Source organism: Bufo gargarizans, chromosome 9, assembly GCF_014858855.1.
Source record: "Bufo gargarizans isolate SCDJY-AF-19 chromosome 9, ASM1485885v1, whole genome shotgun sequence".
NCBI classification, from domain to species: domain Eukaryota; kingdom Metazoa; phylum Chordata; class Amphibia; order Anura; family Bufonidae; genus Bufo; species Bufo gargarizans.
In genome coordinates, this window is record NC_058088.1 from 27,704,942 (window position 1) to 27,730,621 (window position 25,680).

Here is a 25,680-nt window from a genome sequence, read left to right on the forward strand (position 1 = left end):
AAAACCAAATATTTCAACTCACATTCAGAACATGAAAATTCAAGTCAAATAAATAAAATCTCACATTATAAAAAAAATCTAAATAAAAAATTCCCGTCCACCCACCAAAACATAAAACCCAGGATGATCAGCAGAGAAGCCCCTCCTAGCACTCTCTCGTTTTATCTAGGCTGTACGACTAATCAGTTTCAGGCAGGGGAAGAAAATAAATCAGGTGACATAAGCAAATATTTGCAATGCCGCAGATATCACCGTACAATTCACCTCACTGGTATCCGCAGCAATGACGAGCAAGCAACAAGACGGCAATGTGTGTAGTGCCGGAATAACCCGATCATGACCAAATCAATGGACTATAATAGAAACTCTACTAAGAGGTCCTAGATTTACAATGGAGGTTTCAATGTTAGGCCTCATGCACACGACCATGTGTGTGTTTTTTGTTGTTGTTGTTTTTTTAGGTAAAACACGGAATACTACTGCCCATGTGTATGCCACCATTTCCGTTTCCCCTTCAATAGAAATGCCCTATCCTGGTCTGCAAAACAAACAGGTATTAGACATTTTCTCTTTTTCGCGGGACTACGGCACAGACAAATGGAAGTGGACAGCATTTTGTGTGGCCCCATTGAAATGCATGGGTCCGCATCCAACCCGCAAAAAATGCATATCGGATGCGGACCAAAAATACAGTTGTGTGCATGAGGCCTTAATTGTATGGCAGCTAGAACCTCAACAATACTGTGCCGCCCCCTATTTACTAAAATCTCATGGATTAGAAAGTGACCATAAAAAGATGGAAAGGAGCTCAACATTGTTGGTGGTCTCTGCATCTCCCATTATACAAGTCACTTATTTAAGAGGTTGTACGGGATGTCAAAAGCATGGCAGACGTCTTCTGTAAACAGCCCTACACCTGTCCATGGTTGTGCGCAGTATTATAGCTCAACCCCATTAAGGTCTCCTGCACGTGACCGGAATTTGGTCCGTAATCCACGGATCCGGAAAATTGGGTTTCCTTCTCTGTGCATTTTGCATTCTTCTCACTCCCATCAATAGACATCCTATTCTTGTCCTCAAAATGGACCAGAATAGGACATGTTCTATCATCTGTGGAGCGGCCACACAGATTCGCACAAAAATGTGGATGTGTGCATGGCCCCAAAAGGAAAGAAGAGGTCAGTGTACCATCTGCAAAAAAAAAAAAAAAAAAAAAAAAGAAGAAAAACACGTTTGTGTGCACGAGCTCTAAAGGAAATGGGGTTGAGCTGCAATGCCACACAAATCCTGTCGACAGGATTAAACCTTTTTGGAAGAAAGCAGGGATTCTTTTGTAATTCAGTACAACCCCTTTAAAAGGGGTTATCCAATCCCTATAATGACCCCCAGGCCCCTCCTCTAGGGCATACTTACCCGGCACCCGCGTCCCTCCGGATCCCTGCATGGCTGCCTCTGCATCAAAACATCCAGTGATGGGGAGATGCGGCGGCCGTGCAGGGACCCAGAGGGACGCGGGTGCCGGGGAGAAGTATACTCTAGAGGAGGGGCACGGGCATTCTAGGGGTCACTATAGGGATTGGATACCCCCTTTAAGATCCCCTTTTTTGGGCTATGTGCATGCTCAGTTTTGAACTGGTCTCAGCTGAACACTGGTCCAGTTTACCTACTCGGTTTAACTGGATTACACAGATGTAGGTTAGGTGCTGTTCACATTTGCATTGAGAGCCGCTGTCGTGGTGGTCGTCAGCTTTTATAGCAACAGTAGTGCAGTCTGCAACGCTATTCTGGTCATCAAAAATATAACAAGCAAATGGGTGCTGCTGGGGGTTCACGGATATCCGTTTAAGAACGGACCCGGCTTAACGGTCAGGGCTCGGATATAAATGGAAGCAGTGCTGCAAATGTGAACAGAACACGGATAACGTGCGTTTTCTCTCCACGGATACAGTACCAGCAAAGTGAACGAGATCTGACAATTCTCCTGTAAACTTTGCTTTTTTTTTTTTCTTCTGTGCGGAAATTGACCTGCCGTGCAGATTTTAAAGTCCCCACCTCAATTGTCTGTGATCCCGCACCTTCTGTAGAGTGGTTTTCCCCATAGACTTCAATGGAGTTGTTAACAGAAGCAGAGAATCCGCACCAAAGACCGCACTAAAACCACCATTAGTAGTGCGCAGTTATGTGCAGCTTTCTTGCAGATTTTCTGCACACAAATCTGCACTGTGTGCACGTACCCTTAACGTTCAACTGATGCATTAGGGGTACGAACAACTCAGGAATGCCTTTCACACATAAATACATATACACAAAGACTTCTATAGAACAGGAGCTGCAATGTCCGTTTTTACGTCTATTATCATTGAGACCTTACTGCATCCACGTGACAGCTCATTGCAGGATACTTTTGCGCACTCACTGACGCAGTTCAGCAATGATGAAACACGAAGGAAAAGCCTCCGATAAAGCTTTTCTCTTTTTCCCCTGATTATATATAATTTAGCAGAGTAAAAATCCACACTTATAATGCATTTCGTTTCTGAAATCAGTTGCCAGTTTCACTGCGTCTTAAAACTCGGAAGCCGGCAGATTGTCCAAATTCATCGCCACTCCGGAGTTGCCATCTTAGGTGCGTGTATCCAGATTTCTCATGTAATCCTGCAACGCTTGCAGTCGAGAGTCAATGTCCGAAAGGTCAGAAAGTGGGTCAAAGCGGTTTTCTGGATATGGGGAGAGAGATGAAATGTGTGGTCAGTTATAACCGTATAAGAGGCTTCACACTGCTTACTGCAACTTTTACATCCATATTAAACAAAATGCAACAGTTTCAGATGAATATATAATATATAGATATGTGGGGTCCTTCCTCACTGAGCCGAGCTGCAGTAACCTGGCACGGCCACTACAGAGGGAATGGAGCTATATTTCTGGTCGCCCTCCCCCAATCAATCCAATATTGATGCCCTTTCCAGAACTCAGACCACAGCTTTAACTGAAGCAAGTCCTGCACGCTTACAAAGCACAGACCCAATGTGTAACACCGTCAATTAGGACCACCGGACACAGCATCTTTATCGGTTCCGTATGCCAACTTGTTTCATCGGACACCAGACAGAGCCACTAACAAACCCATGTGAATGACCACACGCGATACTACATTTCACCTCTATTAAAGGGGTATTCCGGTTAGATAGGGGATAACTAATAGATTGGTGGGGGTCCTTAACCTAAACAGAATACCCCTTTAACTGCTTCCATGGAAACGTACAGCCGGCTGCAGCGTCCCCCAGTGCAGGGTGGCTTCTGAGGCTGGACCTGCGGTGATGAGGATCACAACTACTTCAACCCCTCAAGTCACATTTAAATTGGAAAAACCCAACCCCAAAGTTAAGTCTAGTTGGTGCACAACTCAGGGACACAAGTGCATTTTTAACCCCTTAGTGGCACAGCTAAATTCTATCCTTAAGGCTGGGTTCACACCTGAGCGTTGCGCAAACGCGCGTTTTTATGCGCGATTTTGTCGCACGTTTTTATGCGCGTTTTTTGTAATAGTAAACGCGCGTTTGGGTGATTGACAGCAGTGTTGTCCAAAGAGTCTATGGCCCAAACGCGCCAAAAAAAGCTCCTGTACTTGTTTGAGCGGCGGGCGTTTTACAGCGCGATCGTACGCGCTGTAAAACGCCCAGGTGTGAACCATTCCCATAGGGAATCATTGGTTCTTGCCTGTTGTGCGTTTTACAGCGTGTAGGAACGCGCTGTAAAACGCTCAGGTGTGAACCCAGCCTAAGGGCTATGTACACCTTTGGGGGCAATTTTTTTCATTATCGTATTGTACTCATTAGGGTTGTCACGATACCAAAATTTTAATTTGATTTCAATACCATAAAAAAGTATTGCGATACTCGATTCCACACATCAAAAAAAAAAAAAAAAAAAAAAAAAAAAACACGCCAAAAAAGTGTGGGACTGTGGCACTGTGCCACCAATCATATAACAACGTTTAATACAGATACAGGAAACTGGTGCCGCACCTGAGGGGTTAACTGCCGCTGATCGCAACTCCCTGTCATAGAGGTTGGGTGCCGGCACCCACCTCCTGTATCTGTATTAAACGTTAATCATCAATGGTGGCACAGTGCCACAGTCCCTCCCCTCCTTCGCCCCTCTCTCCTTATTGGCGGCAGCAGCACAGGCGGGAGGGAGAGACTGCTTCCTTCTTCCCTGTGCTGCTGAGGGAACATGGCGCACGCTGAGACCAGCGCGCTCCAGGTTCTCAAGATACTAGGCTGCGCAGTAGTGCAGTCTAGTATCCGTAAAAGGAAAAATCGATACCGGTACAAAAGTATTGCTTGGGTATCGATATTTCGATACCCGGTGCAACCCTAGTACTAATTTTGAGCTCAAAATCTTTTCAATTGATCGTTATTAGAAATACGGAGTCCTTTTTTCTGTACATAACGGAGATGCTCTAGAAGCAGCCTGTAGATTTTCTCTTTTCTGTCAGTTGGGGAGCAGACGGGCTCCTTATCTCATTATAGCTCAGTTCTTATCTTAGGCTACCACCAATCTAAACTTGTAGGTTTACGGAAAAGTCGAGCAGCATAGTCATCGGCTACACCAGCATTTCACCGTCCGTTTTTGGATATCCTTGGACAACTTTAAAGCTTAATCTTCTGCCCAACTGTTATCAAAGACATTCAAGGAGGCAACAACGAAGCGAGGAATCCGAGTAATAAAGTAGTGAAGTGTTTTCCTTTACCACTTGCCCTTTCAGCAATTTCCGACACATACCTTTCTCAATCTTTCGGTCATAAGTTGGAGTGCTGGAAAGCCTCTTCTTTACAGGTAATCGATCTTTCTTCCCCTGTAGAGAAAAATGTCCAAATATTACTCTGAAACCCTAAGAGGACACCTCAGATTACTAAGCTACAAGTTGTAGTATTCTGAAACCTTACGTTACTTCTGCTGTTCCAGGATGAACGCGTGAAGGGCTGCCGTCCCTGTGCTGCCGGTTTTCTTTCACCCCTGTAACATGGTTGGGGCAGACAATGAATAACATGGAAACCTGCCATACACGCCTAGTAGTGAGGCCTGTCAAATCAGACAAGGCAGACCCAGGAGTAAAGAAATGTGGTGCGAGCCTCTATTACCTGCTGCGCAGAGCTTCAGGATAGTCCATTTCATCCCCAGAGCTTTGATACGATCGGTGACTTCCATTACTTTCAACTGTTACAGAATGAATACAAGTCACTATGTGAGAATAGAAACCAACAAGTTACACAGTACTTCCAATGAGTTGTGCTCATTTGTTGAGTTCCACACTCTTGTCTAAGGAGGGGGGGATTGTTCTAGTGGTCCGTAGTTAGGTCTGTCTATCCAACATCTGAAAGAGCACTTTCACTTCCCTCCGCACGCGCTCCTTTTTGTAGGTTGTGCAAAGGGGTTAACACTGGAGAGGAGGAGCACAAGATAGGATTCCTCCCCAGTTACATTAAAGGGGTTTTTCTGCCTGTTTTTTTTTTTTTTTTTTTTTTTTTAAGATGACCCATCCTCTGGATAGGTCATCAGTATCTGATTGGTGACGGATCAGTCTTCAAAATGCGTCCAGTGTTACTATGGCAGCCAGGACGCTATTAAAGTCCTGGTTGCCATAGTAGTAGAGGGGAGCGGGGGAGCAGTATACTTACCGTCCGTGCGGCTCCCGGGGCGCTCCAGAATGACGTCAGAGCGCCCCATGCGCATGGATGACGTATCCATGCAATCACCTCATCCATGCGCGTGGGGCGCCCTGACGTCACTCTGAAGCGCCCTGGGAGCCGCACGGACGGCAAGTATACTGCCCCCCCGCTCCACACTACACTTTACCATGGCAAACAGGACTTTAGCGTCCTGGCAGCCATGGTAACCATTCAGAAAAAGCTAAACGTCGGATCCGGTAATGCGCCGAAACAACGTTTAGCTTAAGGCCGGATCCGGATTAATGCCTTTCAATGGGCATTAATTCCGGATCCGGCCTTGCGGCAAGTGTTCAGGATTTTTGTCCGGAGCAAAAAGCGCAGCATGCTGCGGTATTTTCTCCGGCCAAAAAACTTTCCGGTCCGGAACTGAAGACATCCTGATGCATCCTGAACGGATTTCTCTCTATTCAGAATGCATGGGGATAATCCTGATCAGGATTCTTCCGGCATAGAGCCCCGACGACGGAACTCTATGCCGGAACAGAACAATGCAAGTGTGAAAGAGCCCTAAGGCATATTGATACACCATAGACTTTCTCCAGGGTGCGAGTGCCCACAGAGAGGGCTCCGAGTGCCGCCTCTGGCACCCGTGCCATAGGTTCGCCATCACCGATATAGGACATGACAATCTCTAACAAAGCTAGAACCTGCCCTGTACCTCACATGGATCCAGAGATCTCCTCATCCAGTGCTCTGCTAGATTTATATCAAGCTGACAGCTCAAGGGGGGTGTCTTTTCTGCCGCAGCTAAGGGGCGTGTCCATGCTCTGCCTATCACAGCTCAGAAGGCAGTTGAAGGATGAAACAGGGCATGTGCGGCCTTCTCAGTAAGCAGGTCAAAGAAATAAGGAAAAAAATAACCAGCAGGTGGCGCTATACAGATAGATTTCAGCTGAATTACTCAGTGGCTATGCTAAATTTTTTATTACATGCAATTACAAAAGTATTCAAATCCAGGTGCTGTTTTGAAAACTGTACAATATTTTTGTGGGACAACCCTTTTAAGGCTACTTTCACACTAGCGTTCGGGTGTCCGCTTGTGAGTTCCGTTTGAAGGGGCTCACAAGCGGCCCCGAACGCATCCGTACTGCCCTAATGCATTCAGAGTGGATGCGGATCCGCTCAGAATGCATCAGTCTGGCAGCGTTCAGCCTCCGCTCCGCTCAGCAGGCGGACACCTGAACGCTGCTTGCAGCGTTCGGGTGTCCGCCTGGCCGTGCGGATCCGTCCAGACTTACAATGTAAGTCAATGGGGACGGATCCGTTTGGCTCAATCTTCAAACGGATCCGTCCGCCATTGACTTTCAATGTAAAGTCTGGACGGATCCGTTCAGGCTACTTTCACACTTAGAAAATTTTTTAACAATATAATGCAGACGGATCCGTTCTGAACGCAAGTGTGAAAGTAGCCTAACTCTAAAAGAATCCAAGCTACAATACCAGACAATATGTGGACACGTGGAGATATTTATTGGAAAAAGAGTAGTCATGGTTTTCTTTTTCTGCTCATTGTCTCCTGGATGATGCACAACCTACTAAAGGGAGAGCGAGGAGGAAAGCGACACCTGCCCCGGGCACATTTGGCTTGATATTGATTCAGATACTGGATACACCTAACCACTATCTCCTATCTGTCATCAATAACTTAATTTGAAGTGTCGCCCCAGTTATAGAGGATAATGATTCTAGTGTAGGACTGGGCACAATAATTCACATGTCCGCAAAATGGGTCCGCATTCGTTCCACAATTTTGCGGAACTGGTGCGGACCCATTCATTTTCAATGTCTGCATCCGCACTTCCATTCAGCGGCCCCACAAAAAAAAAAAAAAAAAAATATAGAGCATGTCCTATTCTTCTCCGCAGACAGACAAGAAAAGGCATTTTTATTATAGTGCAGGCCATGTGCAGCGTCCGCGTTTTGCGGATCCGGAACATGCGGACCGCAAAACAGTTGCGGACGTGTGAATGGACCCTAATGGTTTCTTCAAAGACTCAGTGTCTTAATAGCAGCATAGACCAGTCGCAGTCCATGCTGCGGACTTCTCCTTCTCCTAGGATCCCGTATCCAGTACAGAAGTCAGAGTTATAGGATGTTATTTCTAGAGCGCTGGCTACCAGATAAAGGAGCCTAAGACATGTATGCCCTGCTATAGAGAAAGGATATGTCATAGGTTCTCCCTTTCTGTGGGTTTCCTTGGGATTCTTCACTTTATTCCAAAACAATCCAAAAACATACTCCTCAGTTAACTGGCTTTGTAAGAAATGAACCCCACAGTGTGTGTTTGAGATGGGGATTGTGAGACCCCAATCTCTGCAGAGCACTGAGGAATATGTGTGCCAGGGGTCAGCAACCTGCAGCGCTCCAGCTGTTGTGAAACTACAATTCCCAGCATGCTCAATTCATTTCTATGGGAGTTATGAGAAGAGCAAGAGTGCATGCTGGGAGTTGTAGTTCCACAACAGCTGGAGGGATGGAGGTTGCCGAACCCTGATGTAGGCTACAAGAAAAACAAAAACTTCAGGATCCACGATGGATATAACAGATTGATGCACGGATGAAATCGATGTTAAATCGGGTCTGTGTTTTTTTTTCTATTAAATCGGTTTTCTGTTTCTTAAAAGTAAAGACAGCTGCACATTTTATAACATACAAAAAAATAAAATAAAAAATAAAATAAAATTAAAAACACTGTTCAGTTTACCACTTTCCTGCCATTGCAACCCATATGCTCTGGCAGTCTCCAGCTTCCCTATTTACAAGCTGCCAGTATAACGTCACCTGACCGAGAACACTGATTGGCTTCAGCCATCATGTGACAGATCGCTAGCGGCTTGTAAACAAACACTGGCGGGGAACCTCAGGAGCATCTGCTCTGGAGCGCCAATGGACTGAACAGGAATGCAATTACCTTGTTATTTTATCTCAAACATAATTAACAAAGTCACAATATTGTTTAATATTTTTTTATAGGTTTCTTTGTGTGATCAATGCCGTCAGTGTTGTACAATACAGGGTTACATAGCATTAATATAACGCTATGCGACCCGTCAGTGCTGGGAGGTCAGGACGGGAGCTGCCGCATACTCACGCTGCAAGTCCGATGTGTGGAACTGGTGGGTCTGAAAGGGGCCTAAGACCCCTTTTAAACGAGCGAGTGTCATGCTGCGGACTCGCAGCGCAGCTCCCGGCCTGAACTTCCAGCACTGCTGGGGTCGCATAGCATTATAATGATTCTGGGATGTATTGGATAGCACTGACATAATGCTGTGAGTGTTATCCAATACGTGCCAGCCCTCTAAGGGTTACATAGCAACCTAAATCAATATGATGCTATGCGACCCTGGCAGTGCTGGGAGGTCAGGACGGGTGCTGCGCTGCAAGTCCGGAGCGTGACACTCGCTCGTCTGAAAGGAGCCCAAGGGGCTTGTTTAGGAAAAGTCCTCACCCATATACAGGGGTTGTATGCAAACATGTGCTTACCTGATGAGCTGCGTCTCTGGCCTCTCACACTGGAAGGGGAACTGGAAACCCGTCGACATCTAAAATAAATATATATTAAAAAAAAGCAGAGGACACTTCTAGTCATGTCAATTTCCAGATTGTACTGCAGTTCTGCGTTACAAACAAGTGCTAGGTATTTCAACTTTCGAGGGAATCATCTCCATTTTTATGCTGCCCTACTAATTTTCAGTCAAATATTTGTTTATTAAAATTTCAGAAGTGAAAAATCAGTGCAATAAAGAACTACCGTATTTTCCACCCCATCAGACACACAAAGTGGTGGGAAAATGTCAGTGTGTCCTGCGGGGCGAATACTAATGAGCGCTTCCATTATGAACGCTTAACATTGGCGGTCTGACTCGAGGCTCTGAGCTGACGTCTGATGCTAAATATTTTTTTCTTTTTTTTCCTCCTCTAAAACCTAGGTATAACAAAATAATTAGATATATATATATATATATATATATATATATCAATCAAAGAAGAGGCAGCACTCCAGGATAAGATGAAACGACCCGCTTTATTTCCCCTGTGCAACGTTTCAACTGCTCATTGCAGTCTTTCTCAAGCATGCAACTGCACATGGGTTTGAGCACCTCCTGCTAATACCACACCATTCTATTTAGTTTGTATATATAGAGATTCTTGGAGGTGTATAAACTCCAATTTAAATGTGCCTGTTTTCCATCTACAGGCCACATTTAGGTGCACCTGTGAGGCCTGGGCCATACCAGTCAGTCTTGAGTGGGACTCACAGACTCCTCCCTCCTCCCATTGCAAGCATGGTTACATGCTGGAGGTAACTGGTGAGCTGTTTGTGAGTCGGTCTCATGCTCCTGTAATTTGCCCACTGGCTCCTGGTATCGCCCATATGGCACAGGTAGGAGATTGTTAGGTCCCCGAGCTACTTGAGAAACCTTGGCGTGGTGCCCGGGCTCAGACATGTCCTACACTGTAGGACATGTTGGCTAATCTCTCAATTTTAAAATCAGTTTGAGGGTTTAGTAAGACCGCAGAGTGCACCTGTCTTTGCTATTATTTTGTTATATTGTTAGATTGATTATCACATCCACATAATCGCTATCTTGTGTAGGATGTCTATTGTGGTACTTGTGGTCCGCTGCAGGCATCCTCCACCTGCAGCGGACCAGGTGGTGGGGATCGTCATTAGCAGCGGACCACAAGTGCAGGATTTGATATATATATATATATATATTTATATACACACACACACACATACACACACACACACATACACACACACACGACTGCACGTGGGTTTGAGCACCTCCTGCTAATACCACGCCATTCTTTTCAGTTTGTATATCTAAAACCTAGGTGCATCTTATGGGCAGGTGAGTCTTAGAGGGCGAAAAAAATACAGTAACACACATATATCAGAGCATGCAATACAGAGAAAAGCTAGATATGAAACCAGAGAATATGTAGCCTAATAGTACAGAAGGCAAAAAAGGAACTCTGAAGTGGGCATCAAAACAAGAAAGGAGCAGAGAGCAACAGCAACTCCAACTATGGGCCGGAAAAGGTGTTCGGGATAGATGAAGGAGGACTACCAGAGAATATACAGTGTTTGAAAGAAACCCAAGGTTTCCACACGGTCAGTTCCTCAAGCAGATAAATCTGGTGAGGATAACCGACTTGATTCACCAGTGTGGGGAAGGAGGGGGGTCTATATTAACTGCACTTTGATAAGAAGACCTTTGCTATGGCTAAGGATACCGATTTCATAGTTCTAAACGAGTAAGCGTCATTTTATTATCCATGTCATTTTAGATGTACTGGAGAACTTCTTTGGTTTTTCTGGGAAATCTGAAATATGCAATCCTCCAATTCCGTCCAAAAGCCCTGGATGCTTCCACATGTCCACCATATATGAGAAATCAAACCTATAACTTCAGCAAAGATTACTGCTACTTAAAGGGCATTTGGAAGAACGTGCGTGTTTTTTTTTTTTTTTTGGCAACCCCTCCCCCACCTCCAAAATGGTCTGGACCTGTAAAGGACAGATGCCTTACCTGCTTCCTGGCGCCAGCTTCCTGCTTCTTCACCTCCAGGCCTGCGATGCTCCATTGGGCTCCCTCGATGTTTGCAGCAGAGACCAGATCCCCTTGCATCATGTGACCATTTGGCATGATGCAAGTTAATTCACTGCAGCTATGGGTTGCAGCGATGTCAGGCAGCAGGGAGTCGGCGCCTAGTACCAGGTAAGCCACTTTTCCTTTACAGGTCCGGGCAAGTGTAGGGGCTTGGGAAGTAGTTGGGAAAAATGATGTATTATTATATGCAATTGAGCCTCTCGGAGCAACGGGGGCGTTGCCGTTACTCCTAGAGGGCTCAGCTCTCTCTGCAACTGCCGCACCCTCTCCTTTTATTAACAGGGTCTGGCAGTGAAAAGGTCATCACACCTGGCCCAGTCAATAAAATTGAGGAGGGCGCAGCAGTTATAAAGAGAGCTGAGCCTCTAGGTGTAATGGCAACACCCCCGTTGCTCCCAGAGCCTCATTTGCATATAGTAAAACATTTTTCTCAGCAATGCAGGCACATATGAACATGGGAGCCAAGCGCACATGTAACAGGTCAGCCAGTGACAGATGCCCTTTACCCCCAAATAGGTTATGTATGTGGGCCAAGCAAAGGAAGCTGAGAATTGCAGAGCAATAATGTAATGTAATGTTCAGACAGTCGGACTTAGTTCACTATAGTTTATTTTAAAACTGGGACAATTTGCCCAAAAAGATCCAACAAAGACAAAATATGTGGAAACGCTTCAGTGGGATTGCAGTATTTCAAAAAAAAAAAAAAAAAAAAATTGGACTATTCAATTTCAGAAATTCACTGACAAGCAGCTTCCTCAGGTCCCGAGCACTGCAGTGCTCTCACTGTACTCTACAGCCTCCAGAGCCCTCGTATTCATCAGCTCCCTGCCTTACAATCCCCTACCGCTGATTGTCAGCTTTCTGCCTACACATTGCATAGAAAGAAAGCCGTCAATCATCTCTGGGAGGGCAGCTCCAGCACTTCTGGTTATAAATAAATAAGAAAAAAAAAAAAAAGAAGCAACCTTGCATTGTAATCAGGGTCCCTGTCACCAGTTACGGCTGCCCTCAGAAAGGGTTCAACGTAAATGCTTCTGTTACTGATAATACAACCATCTGCATCTGTTATGAACTGATCCGGTTCTATTATCTTTAACATGGCCAACACCAATCAGTCATGAACTCCAATGAAAATGGAGGACAAATCAGTTTTCTATTGTCTCGGATAACACAGATCCGTCCCATTGACTTGCATTGTGGCTCATGACAAATCTGTTTTGCTCCGCATCCCAGGACGGAAAGAAAACCGCAGCATGCAGCGATTTGCTCTCCTGTGTGAGAATGGAATGCATTTTGGAGCACTCCGTTCTGTTCAGTTACGTTTTGTCCCCATTGACAATAAAAGGGGACAAAACTGAAGCGTTTTTTTCCCAGTATTGAGACCCTAGGACGGATCTCAATACCGGAAACAGTGTGAAAGTAGCCTAAAACTGGTGACCGATCCCCTTTCAGGATTATTAGAACCCAGAATAAAGGGTTATCATTATATTAAATAATTACAAGACCAAGTATTAACCTATTGTATAAAAGAGGATTTACAATCAAAAAGTAAAAAAAAGTCGTGTAATAGATAAAGCAGCAGCCAACGTCAGGTGCTTCTATTTCTTTTTCTTACACATGTAATGGCAAAGTTCTAATTTGTTGTGGTGGTTTTCATAGGGTTGCATTCAGTATAGAAGTCTCAATACTTTTTTTGATACTTTGATACCCGGTTTGATATCATATCGGGATTGGCATTTTTAAGATACTAAGCTGCGCTATTGCGTATTCTCCGCATTGGCTGCACAGTGAAGAAGGAGTTAGAGTGTCCCTTCCTCTGTGTGACGCGACCGGCTACTGCCACCAACGAATACACTTAGTGGCCCGATGGGGAAGTGTCAGGGAGAACAGGAGGGCACATCCCCAACAGGTTACCTCCCCTCTGTACCCTTACTGCAGACTGCTAGCAAGTCATTAATAACGTCTAGCAGAAATAATAAAGGAATGGCACAACATAGAGCCATAAGAATAGATGCTCCAGAATTGTTATTACATGGGGAATGCATGAAACTATTAAAACAGACATGTCAGGAGCGGTGACAGGTCCTCCTTAAAGGACCATTGATGATGTCATTGCTATGTGACCAATAACATACACTTGTTACTGGTCATGACATCATTAAAGGTCCTTTTACTCATCAGCATCCAGTAAGATCTTACTGCAGGGGGGTGTCCTGTGTTTTTTTTAGGCATGTGCCTGTATTAAAGGGGTTATCCAAACCCTGAAATGTCCCCCCAGTCAATAGCAGTCTGCAACGGGAACGAGCCTCCCTAGCGTCACCCACAATGCTAGGGAGGCTTGTCCCCATCACCCCCTGCTATTGGCTGCGTCACCCCCAATGACAGATGTTTTCATCTGCGCGATGAGGAGATGCAGTAGCTTCTGTGAGGGCCTAAGAAGAGACATGGTGTCGAGGGGCGAGGCAAGTACATTGTGTGTGAGGGGCCTGGGCATATGGGGGGGGGGGGGGGGGGGTTATTTCAGGGGTTTAATGCGAGACACATGATCTTATTACTTTAGTGCAACCATTTTCCTCATATAATGGGCTACATGGGGTTAAAGATGATTTCACTTACCATTAATGTATGTGCCTCCCATTGACCCAGTGTTAAAACGCATGTACAGCATTATGGGAACTGTATGGAGCAGGCTGCTGCAGTGATCCTACTCCTTAAGCAGTGGGTGCCAGCTATATCATACTGCAGGCACCTGGCCACACTGACGGGGAATGGTGATCATGCCAAAACTGGTCAATTAACCCCCTCAGATGCGCATTCAAGAGCAGGCATCTCCTTCTGCCTTCCAGTCTGAGCCCCCACAGCGGTAACCACAGCATGGGCGCTGCTGAAGCTTCCCAGGTCCTGTCATGTCAGCTTTCTGCTAATCTGTGTGTAAGGCACAGCTCAGAAGGGAGTGTATTCACCCTAATAGATCTGTAGTATATACTTACTTTTTAGTGTCCACTTCTTTCTGCCTACGCGCCTTGTCTTTAACATAGGCGGTTGGATCAAACCGAGGAGGTCGGATGGCTACAAGGAAACAATTTAGACAGAAGTGAAAAATTTGCACTACAAGCAATTTATAACCATGCCCCTTTTTTTTTTTTTTTTTTTTTTTAAAGGGGGTTTTCAGAGATTTTTATACTGATGACCTATTTCCTCTGGATAGGTCATCAGTATCTGATCTGTAGGGGTTCTGAATGCCAGTCAGCTGTTTAAGAAGACACTGGCATTCCTGTAAGCGAGGTGGCTTTCTCTCAGCTTTTCCTAGGTCAAGTGACATTCATTGGTCACATGGCCTAGGAGCAGCTGAGCCCCATTGAAGTGAATGGAGCTGAACTGCAATACAAAGCACAGCCACTATACAATGTACAGCGCTGCTGCTGCAGCGCTCACAGGAGCTCTCTCCAACAGCTAATCGGCGGGGGTCTCGGGCGTCAGACCCCCACCGATAGGTCATCAGTATATAAATCTCGGAAATCCCTTTTAAGTAACTGGCAGGTTCACAAGAAGCCTGTGCTCATCTATTTTCAGAACTCCCATAGCAGTTAACAGGGGGTGGCCGTGCATGCCCTAGTGCTTCCCATTCACTTCAGTTGTGGAGACAGGAGTGGGTGCCTTACTTATCCGACATAAATGGCTTATCCCAGCGATCGGTCATAAGTGTCCCAGAATGGAATACCCCTTTAATTTATACAATAACATTCCCAAAAACATCAATCATCTTTTGTTAAAGTGTCAGTGAACTTAAAAAAAAAAAAAAAAATATTTCGATATGTCATAGCGACATATCAATTGTGTGATCTGTAGGGGGTGTAGTGCTGAGACCCCCACTGGTCCCTAGATCAAAGAGAGAGAAAATCGCTCACATAGCACGCTCTCTCTTCGCTGCAGGAGACTGAATTAGGACAAGCCCATAGACTGTCTACTGGAAAGAGCGAGATACGTGTACAATTCTCCTCGTTCTAGAAACTGGTGGGGGTCTCAGCACTCAGACTCCAACAATGACCCGCTTGGTTTGCTACTGGGAATCAAATTGTGCAGAAAAGTAGTTTTTGTTTTTAAAATGGAGTACAGTTCTATATTAATCTCGGCTGCGGACAAAGATCTTGTGACCATCTATAAGAAGTCCATTGTGTTCATACGGGCTCCTTTAAGTCCGGAGTCTGTTTTTCCTGTCAGCTCAAATACAGTCATAATGTGTCTGAAAACAAAGCGGGCATTATGGCTCCGATTAGTGTAAGGCAAACATCCAACTGGTTGCTAGGTCCTTTATCCTTTATACATAGCGCACACACATACTAAATTTCATTTCTGGTAAAAATATAGGGGGGTCATTTACAATCAGAAATTTGCCTATATTAGGCATCTTTCTGGTGCAGATTGCGGCACAAAGATTGTATGCGCTGCAATCAGACTTTTCCACACCAATGCCCGATCTAAAAAAGTGGGAGTGTGTGGGGAAGGGGACGGGACGGCACGCCTGTCTCATTCATCATTTTCTACACCCGTGTCAGGTGCAGAAAATGGTCTAAATTTAAGACAGCAAGGAAGCTGGCTTACATTTAGACAGGCGCCAGCCCCTGCATAACTTTGAAGGATCCACCGCCAGCGCAGGGGCTTATTACAAACACAATAAAAGGCAATGTATCGCAACGTCCTGTGATAGAGTCTGACTTAATCTGTCTAGTAGAGCGGGAAATGGTGGAGAAAGAAAAAAAAAAAAAAGGGGGGGGGGGGGGTTGGATAGGAAAGGACAAAAACAACATACATAACCATTCAACAGTCTGCTTCCTTAAAGGGGTTTTCTGGGATTTTAATATGGATGACGAATCCTCAGGAGAACCCATCTATATCAGATCTGAGGGGGTCTGACACCCACCACCCCTGTAAATCATATCTTTGAAGAGAAGGCCGCGCTCCGTGACACCACAACTTTCCCCTTCATCGTTTATCTGCTTGTCGTCGACATCGCAGCGGCGAGCAGGTGTAACTACGATACGCCGTCCCATTCACTTCTGAGGATAGGTCATTAAATATTAAAATCCCAGAAACCCCTTTAAAGGGATTCTGTCACCAGATTTAGGGCCATTATCTACAGTAATATATGAGTAGTACCGTGGAGTCCAGATCACTACTTTTATTTTCCTACTGTTCCCTTGCTGTCAGCTCTCAGAGCAGCTTTGAAACACATCGTCTGGACTGTATGTTTCAGTGCAGCTTTAAGTGCCGACAGTGGGGAAACCGGTAGGGGGAGGAGAAAAAAAACAAAAAAAAACTTGTAAACTGGACTCCATATCTGCAGTAGTAGTACTCATGTATTACTGTAGAAAATGGTCCAAAATCGGGGCGACAGATTCCTTTTAACAAGTCATCCTAAAACAGATGTGCAGTGTCTGAATAGAAATACAACCTTCCCACATATAAAAACAAAAAAAACAAAAACACAACAACAACCTTTTTCTCTTTTTGCACAGATGCCGCCACCCAGACCATCTGCACCAGAAATGAAGCATAGAAGCTGAAGTAGGGCAGAAAAATAAAAATACCTATTGTGTGAATGGGATTCAAGGCAGCCTGTGTTTTCCATAGAATTCAATGGAGAGGTATTTAAGTTATAGGAGGAGCTGGGTGCCGATTGCTAAAGCTCACCATCCATACTAAAAGTACGTTGGACAAATGGTCCAAGTTAGGCAGGACTAGCTCACCATCTAATGTGTATGGGGGAAGGGGGGGTCTCCCAACTGGCACTCACGTGTCACTTGCAATACCTTCAGAATGGATTTGAAGATAGGCATGAGCACGACGCGGTTTTACTTGACCCAGGCATTTCACAACTGTATAATGCTATCATTTATGTCTACATTGAAATAAATCCAGAAGGTACTGCAAACGTCAGTCTGTCTCTACTGTCCACAGGGGCTAGCACCCTTGACGAGGACTTCTTTCTACTCCTGCACTGACACGCATGTAGCATCAGGTTTATGAAAGAATTGGGGTTGGGAGGAATGGCTGTCGGCCAAACAGCTATTGAAGGTGTGAAGTCAGTTCAACAGGGGTTACTATGAAGATCGCAGCGCCATGACAAGTCAGTGTTCCAGAGGTGATATCCCATGTGTATCATACGTCAAGAGATGCCACTTACCCACAGGCGAGGGTGATAACCTTGGCTGCCTAGTGAGGCTCCTACCCTCTCGGGAGCTAACGCCACTTCTTTCCCGAGAGGTGGACCTCTCTCTTCTTGTAACAGTCTCTCCCCTCGATGAACTACGATGAATAGGCCCCCGACCAGCAGAACTGGAGCGACTCTGTGGGGACGGGCCTGAAGGGGTCACACGTCTGGAAAGAGGAACAAATGGCAACTATTTAAAATGTACATGGTACAAGTAACAGACCTTTCATCATCGCCCAACTCACCCTCTTTTATACATAGCCAGTTCTGTGCTTAGACTTTTTACTTTCAGACGAAGGGTTCTCTCCACTGCTCGCAATTCTTCCAGCTTTATTAAAATAAATGAAGTAGGGTGAATAAGAGATTTTAGACGAGATCCTCCTACTATCACATATTTCCTACAGATCAGAGGGTTTTTTCTGGAATCAGCGTATTAAAGGGGTTATTCCATCTGGGATATTTATTGCATATTGTTAGGATAAGCCTGAAATATCAGACAGTCCCCAGAGGTGGGACCCACCCCTATCTCTAGAATATGGCCCTAGAAGTGAATGGGGAGCACACTACGCAGGTGCGGCATCCTCTCCATTCAATGAAATGGGGCTTCCAAAAACAACCGAGCCAACGCACGCGCTTATTTTCCGGAAGCCCCATAGCAGTTGATTGAGAAGAAGCCGCACAAGTCCATTAATCACTATGAGACTCTCTCCAGAAAGAGATCCACAAGTGAACGGAGAGAGCAAGTCCTCCATCCACCACAAAAGTAGGTCCGAAAACAGCCATGTGCTCAGCAGTTTATGGAACTCCATTCCACTGATACCTATAGGACTGCAGGAGGCAGCCAACTACAGCATTCTGGCGGTCCTGTAGAGTCCGAATGGAGCAACAGCTTGAAAGCTCGACTGCCCCTCTATTCATATGGGGGACATATCGCATCATCGGTGGGGTCCTAATGGACCTTACAGATATCCGCCATACAGTGGATAGTTGATAGTTTTTTGTAACCAGAAGGATGCCACCATTCCTGAGAGCCACTTAACGTTCTGGTTTTCTAGATCTGCCCTGGTCACTATTATTTTTGAGAAGTGGAAGCGTCTAGAACTAAAAACAGCTCGGCCACAAAGTGGCAGGTCATGCAGACACACAGTTCAGTCACTGGGTGCTGTAGTGTGACCTCATAACAATCACTTACCCTCCGTTATATCACCCACTACGGCATTCCAAATAAATGGCCCCTGGCAATGACACCAGCTCAAGAACAGCATCAGGCAGAAATGGGCAGCTGCACACCATGTGCAATGCCAAGCACTGGCTGGAATGGTGGAAAGCACACGTTCCCCGAGTGAGGAATTCACTATCTGACATCTTGATGGATGACCCTGGGTTTGGCAAATGCCCAGAGAACACCACCTCCTGAAATGAATAGTTCTCGCTATACAATTTAGTGCAGAAGGGATGATTGGAGCGGTTTTCCAGGGTTTGGCCTCTCACTTCCAGTAAAGGGTGGTGTTACACAGACATTTTAGACACTCGTATGCTTCAAAAAAACTTTGTGGCAAAATTTTGTTAAAGGCCCCTTCCTGTTCCAGCCCGACTCCGTCCCTGAGCCCAGAGCAAGGTCCATAAAGACATGTGGGTGACCAGTTTGGTGTGGGGGGGGGGGGGGGAATATGAGTGGCCTGCACAGAGCCCTGCCCTAAATGTCACATATCAATTATAAACCAGACCTTCCCAACCAACAGCAGTGCCTGAACTCACAAATGGTCTTTTGACCAAATGGGAACAAAAATATTTTGGGAAGCCTCAGCAATGTGCTAATGTCAGCTAAACCTGACTAGCCTATTCCTACTTTTATCTATGCCCCCGTTACGCCAGAAATCTTTTATAATATGCTAATTAGCCTCTAGGAGCGTTGTTCCTGCTCCTAGAGGCTCCGTTCTCCATCCTTTGTCGCCTCCCTCCAAGTCCTGATTGACAGGGCCAGGCAGCGCTTGCATGTGTCTGCCAGCTCTGTGCTCTGGTGAAATCAGTATTCGGCGCAGACGCGGTGAGGGAAAGACACTTCCTCACCGCACATGCGCCGAATGCTCAACGGCGTGAGATTTCACCAGAGCACAGGGCTGGCAGACGGTTGCGAGCGCTGCCTGGCCCTGTCAATCAGAACTTAGGAGGGAGGCTACAAAGGTGGGAGAACGGAGCTTCTAGGAGCAGGAATAACTCCCCCCCCCCCCCCCCCCCCGCGCCTAGAGACGAATTAGCATATTATAAAAAAAAGTTAGAATTCTGGCGTAACGGGGCATAGATAAAAGTAGGAATAGGCTAGTTAGGTTCAGCTGACATTAGCACATCGCTAATGTCAGCTAGCTTGATAGGGTTAAATCTGGTGACAGAATCCCTTTAATGTCCTGCTAATGAATCAGCTATCGGCTTACACCAGTCCTGGGTCTACTAGGAAAAGAACTGGAAACCTTCAAGAAATGAGTTGTGTTTGGTACTTTGACATTCACAGGTGTCAGAAGATGTGGCCCTAAGGCATCATAATAATGACATATTTTCTCAATGTTTAATCCCATAAGGCCTCATGCACACGCCCATTCCGTGCATTGGGGACTGCAATTTTGCGGTCCCCAATGCATAGGCACCATCCGTGCGGCTGCCGCAGACACATTGAAGATTGTATGGGTCACTGATCCATCCACAACGCACCTTCCAGATTGCAGACCCATCCAAAGTGAATGGGTCCGCATCTGTGATGCAGCAAGCACAAGGCCGCTGCCCGCATATTGAGGACTCGCTGTTTGTGGGCCGCAATACGGGCACGGCCGGGTGCATGAATCCTGAAACTTATTCTCTCCTGCATTTGTTTTACCTGCTCTGTTAACTGCCCGCATTCCTCCTTCCTCTTGCTTGCGAGCCGCTGACTCCTGCTCCTCTCTTTCTGCAGCTCTACCTCTAACGTCTGCACCGCTCGCTTCAGGATACGCATGTGACTGGCTTCTTTACCATTAGGAATTTCAAGGTCCTGCAGCCTCTGGAACGCAAAATCTGCCTCTTGTTTTTCCTGCGTCACCCGCTGGAGCCTGGTAATACCGAACAAAAATTTTAATTTGTGAGGGGAGAAATGGAAAGAGGTCATAGAAAAGCAAGAGCTGCCCAACAGAAACCAGGAATTGCTTTTATACGTACTCTTCTCGCAGTCGCCGGATCTCCGTCTCCCGGCTCTCCTCACTTGGTGCTAGTTTCAGGGCAGCAAGCTCGTCCTTCAATCCTCGAATCACTTGTCTTAAGTAGACAGGGTCTGGTTTCCCAACGTAGGGAAGTGGAAGGGGATAATGTATCCTGAAAAAAATATTATTTACATGAGCAAGTAAAGATGTATAAGGGCTCATTCAGACGACCGTATCCGTTCTTGCGGTCCACAAATTGCAGATCTGCCAAACGTGGATACCAGCCGTGTGCGGACAAGAATAGGACATGTTCTATCTTTTTTGCGTGGCCATAGAACGGAAGTACCGATGCGGACAGCAGACAATGTGCTGTCCACATCTTTTATGGAATGGGTCCGCATCCGCTCCACAAAATTGCAGAAGGGATGCGGACACAAGTATGCGGTTGTGTGAATAGGACCCAAGTCAGAGATGCCAATGAGGCTCACCTGTCAAATTCTACTGAGTAGATAAGTATCAAGTATCGCTTGGATGTAAGAGAAGAGCTTCTGGCGGGGGGAGCTGAACGTTGCGCTCCTCCAGCTTTCCTGTGGCGAAGCAACTCCAGATCCGCATACGTCAAAAGGTCTAGTGTTACAGATTCGCTGCTCTAGGGAGAAGATGTGACATGCCTCAGATAAGTACAACATTCACCATCATCTTGTCAGGAGTTGCTTTTGTTTGCAGAGAAGTTACCTGAGTAAGAGCGGACTGCAGCATGTTGCAAAAGATGGCGTACTGCTTAAAGTTTCCCGTCTTGTGAGTGAGGTCTTCTACAACTGGCAACAGATAGAGGCCAAAATAACATTAGACATAACCCAGATCAAGTCATCAACATCAGATCACAGGGTCTGAAACTCGGCACTCCAACGGATCAGTTTACTACGCCGGCCACCGGCGCAGGAAATAAAACTGCGCAGGACTGGAATCAGAAGGCTGCGTCCACTGCGTAGTGGCTGTGCGGTCATTCGCAGCTCAGCCCCCACTCACCTGAAATACTGCTCGCTGGCACGTCCAGTACACGGAGCCTTCTGCTTCCAGCCTAAATCAGCTGATTGGTGTGGGTTCACGGTGCGAGACCTCCACTGATCTTTAACTACACCAGCCTCACAATCCACACGGGTTATGTGCAGAATGTGCTGCGGAAATATCCACATGTTTCACTGTTTGCATAGAACTGAATGGAATTTGCGCCCTTTCTGAAACACATAGGGATCGCATGCTGCAGATCTGATCGCCTCAAGTGAACAAAAGCGAGATGCAATACCACCAAGGTAAGCGCTGTGCCTGGTAGAGTGAAAGACATGGTGCTTGCAAGTGGCTAGAATGCAGCAGTCCTGTCCATCTGTGGATAAATGGAGGTGCTGAGAGTTGGACCCCCACCGATCTGATCTCGATGGCCTAAGTCAGGCATGCCCAACCTGCGGCCCTCTAGATGTTGCAAAACTACAACTCCCAGCATGCGGCTTTCAGGAGTTTTAGTTTTGAAACAGATGCAGGGCCACAAGTTGGGCATTCCTGGCATAATGCCAGGAATGCCGCCAATGAGAGGAGGGAGGACAAGAGAAGGGGCGGGGCTGTGGTCACTGCGTCACCAATGAAGATACCTCTCTCATTTATTCATATACAGGAGGCGGGAGCTGCAGAATCACATAGCCGGCTCCCGACCTCTATGAGCAATAGCTGTGATCTGCGGTAGTTAACCCCTCAGGTGCCGCGGATTGCAGCTACCGCTCATAGAGGTCAGGAGCCGGCTATGCGATTCTGCAGCTCCCGCCTCCTGTGTATGAATAAATTAGAGATTTATCTTTATTGGTGGCGCAGTGCACCCCCCCCCCCCCCAAGCCCCCCAGTATTAATCATTGGTTGCGCAGTGCGCCCCCCATCCCAGTATTAAAAAACATTGGTGGTGCAGTGCGCCCCCCCCCACCAGTATTAATCAGGATCCCCTCTCCCCTGCTCCTCCGATCGGTTACCATGGCAGCCGGGACGCTAGTGAAGCCCTGGCTGCCATAGTAAGCTCCCTGCTGCTGTGTGCACAAAGCACAGAGCAGCAGGGACAGTGTGAGGTCCTATTCACCATAATGGAGCTCTATCAGGGTGAATAGGACAAGGGTTCTAGTCCCTAAGGGGGCTAAAAGTTAGTAAAAAAAAAAAGTAAAAAACACACACAACACCAAAATATTAAGTATAAATGAAAAAGAAAGATTTACAAAAAAAGAAATAAAAATACGCATTAACAACAAACATTAATTTTCAGCAGATTTGTGTAGGAATTTTTTTTTTTTTTCAAAAATGAAAATTCCCAGAATATCGGTTTAAATTATCGGCTATCGGCCTGAAAGTTCACAAATTATCGGTATCGGCCCTAAAAAAAATAAATCTATAATCGGTCGATCCCTAATACTCACATTCAGCATCAAACTCCCCCCTCCACTGGTCCGTAGTCAGAGCATCCTCCACCTCCACTTCCAGCCGATCCCCTGTGTTACGGACACGTAGAATGTGTTCTATGCCTCTGAAGACGCAACGGGCTTCGGCTACCTCCGTGTCGTCCATAACGGGATCCTGAGAGAATAAACGGGGTCAAGACAAGAAGAGAAATGATCAGGTGCCGAATGCACAGGAGACTGACACGTACGTACCACGCAGGAAAATCCAAGGGACCGTCAGGACGATTATAGCAGTAACTCCCCCCTGTGCTGGAACCCCCGGCATTTAGAGAACGCGGATCCACAAGTGCTAAACTGCCCACTGAGATTGGAGTGGTGGTGCGCAACTGCGCATGCGTAGATGGAGTGGTGGCGCGCATATGTGTCCACCGCTCCATTCATTTCTATGAGACTGCTGCAGGCAGTGGTCACACATGAACACCATAGCTCCAATCTCATGGGGCAGCCCAACGACACTTGGAGACCCCCTTTCTCGTGATCGCTGGGGGTCCCAGCAGTCAGACCCCCAGTGATGAGATACTTATCCACTGTCCTGTGGACACGGGATAAATGTTAGTAGCGGTACAACTGCTTGATAAATGACAAATTCTCCCCCCGTGCGGCTCTCCAACTGTTGCAAAGCTCCAGGTAGCAGATCAGTCATGTCAGAGCATGCTGGGAGTTGTAGTTTGGCAAGATATGAATTGCCACAGGTCAGATCACCGTCACTGAGGACTCAACCTGCTTCACTAAAGGGTCCTGGGTAGAGATGAGCGAACTTCTGTTTTAAGTTCGGCGTCTAAAGTTCGGGTTTGGATTAGCGTTGAATCCCGATCTGGAACCGGATATGGATTCCGACTTCCGTTGTGGTCCGTGGTAGCGGAATCAATAATGGCCGATTATTGATTCCACTACCACGGACCACAACGGAAGTCGGAATCCATATCCGGTTCCAGATCGGGATTCTCCGCTAATCCAAACCCGAACTTTAGACGCCGAACTTAAAACAGAAGTTCGCTCATCTCTAGTCCTAGGTAGTGTTGAGCGAACTTGTGTTTTAAGTTCGGCATCTAAAGTTCGGGTTATTGAAGAATCGCGTTATGGCTTATAAATTCCGTTATGGTCCGTGGTAGCGGAATACATAACGCGATTCTTCGATCATCCGAACACGAACTTTAGATGCCGAACTTAAAACACAAGTTCGCTCAACACTAGTCCTGGGCTGACAGCCCCTTCAGGCTGGGTTCACACCTGAGCGTTTTACATCGCGTTCCTACGCGCTGTAAAAACGTTCAACAAGGAGAAACCAATGATTCCCTATGGGAATGGTTCTCACCTGAGCAATTTACAGCACGTACGATCGCGCTGTAAAACGCCCAACGCCCCAAGAAGTACATGAGCTTCTTCGGGGCGTCTTGTCGCGCGTTCCCGTACATAGACCGTTGGGAACGCGCGACAATGGCCGTTCGCTTGTCTCTGTATGCGCGATTGCAAACGCCCGTACAATCGCGCATACAGAGCGCACCATCACGAATGCTTAGGTGTGAACCCAACGTTAGGCCCCATTCACACGTACGCAATTTCATCCCGCATCTTGCGGAACGGAATTGGGTAGCCATTCATTTCTTTGGGGCTGCACGATGTGCTGCCCGGATCCGGAATTGCGGACCCGCACTTAAGTTCCCGAAAAATATAGAACATGTCCTATTCTTGTCCGCAATTGCGGACAAGAATAGGCATATTCTATTAGTGCTGACGACGTGCTGTCCGCAAAATGCAGAACGCACATTGCCGTGTCAGTGTTTTGCGGATCCGCAAAACACGTTACGGACCCGCAAAACACGTTATGGACGTGTGAATGGACCCTTAAAGGGGTATTCCAGAATTGACTTATTTTTCTTATTCCACCCCCTCCCTGCCAGACCTGTGAAGGGAAACGTACTTACCTGCTCCCTGCAGCTCGCTTCCGTATCCGTTGGTAATCTTCCAGCATGGACAGGGTCACGTGCGCCACCGCAGCGGTTATGTGTCCCCAGACGGCACAGAACCCAGCAGTCATGTGCTGTTTGGTGGACACGTCGCTGCTGAGACCAGTCACTGGCTGCAGTGGCGCACCAGACGCTGCCCATGCCTCACATTTGGGGGCCCATGGTGCCAACGAGAATCTGCAGGGAGCAGGTAAGTGTGTTCCCCTTTGACAGGGCAGTTGGGGAGGGGGTGTTATTTAAAGATTAAGTCAAATGTGGAAAACCCCTTTAAGCCATAACATTGTAATAGGATTACACGGACGGACAGGATAAAGCAACAACACGCACGTATCACAGATCGACGAGAGAAGAGCATTAATGTCTCCAGAGCCGGCAGCAGACACACATACCCCCGCACTCACCTTCCTTCCTTCAGCAGTTACCCCTCGGTCAGTTAAACCGCCGGTCTCCCCCAACAACACCGCCCCTCACTCCCATTAGCTCCCAC

The 25,680-nt window shown here is 46.6% G+C and overlaps 1 protein-coding gene across 1 annotated transcript; it reads right to left on the reverse strand.

The window, feature by feature from the left end:
- On the reverse strand, positions 1 to 25,680 carry CCDC61 (coiled-coil domain containing 61). Its single transcript, XM_044306030.1, has 14 exons — positions 25,595 to 25,680; positions 23,185 to 23,341; positions 21,470 to 21,552; positions 21,223 to 21,383; positions 20,754 to 20,906; positions 20,437 to 20,647; positions 17,813 to 17,895; positions 17,541 to 17,734; positions 14,347 to 14,425; positions 9,219 to 9,277; positions 5,148 to 5,223; positions 4,953 to 5,022; positions 4,789 to 4,861; positions 1 to 2,717 (listed from the first exon to the last, which is right to left on the reverse strand). Exons 2-14 carry the CDS (start codon positions 23,330 to 23,332, stop codon positions 2,623 to 2,625), a joined length of 1,485 nt encoding a protein of 494 aa, XP_044161965.1. The 5' UTR covers positions 23,333 to 23,341; positions 25,595 to 25,680; the 3' UTR covers positions 1 to 2,622.

Bases quoted from the DNA above. Each gene is read 5' to 3' on its own strand.
- CCDC61 (XM_044306030.1), bottom strand. From the start codon at position 23,332: ATGGACGACACGGAGGTAGCCGAAGCCCGTTGCGTCTTCAGAGGCATA. The intron at 14,426-17,540 runs GTAAGTGGCATC...GTTTCCTTGTAG, and splicing joins GTTATCACCCTCGCCTGTGG to CCATCCGACCTCCTCGGTTT. The intron at 2,718-4,788 runs GTATGTGTCGGA...CCCCATATCCAG, and splicing joins TGACCGAAAGATTGAGAAAG to AAAACCGCTTTGACCCACTT.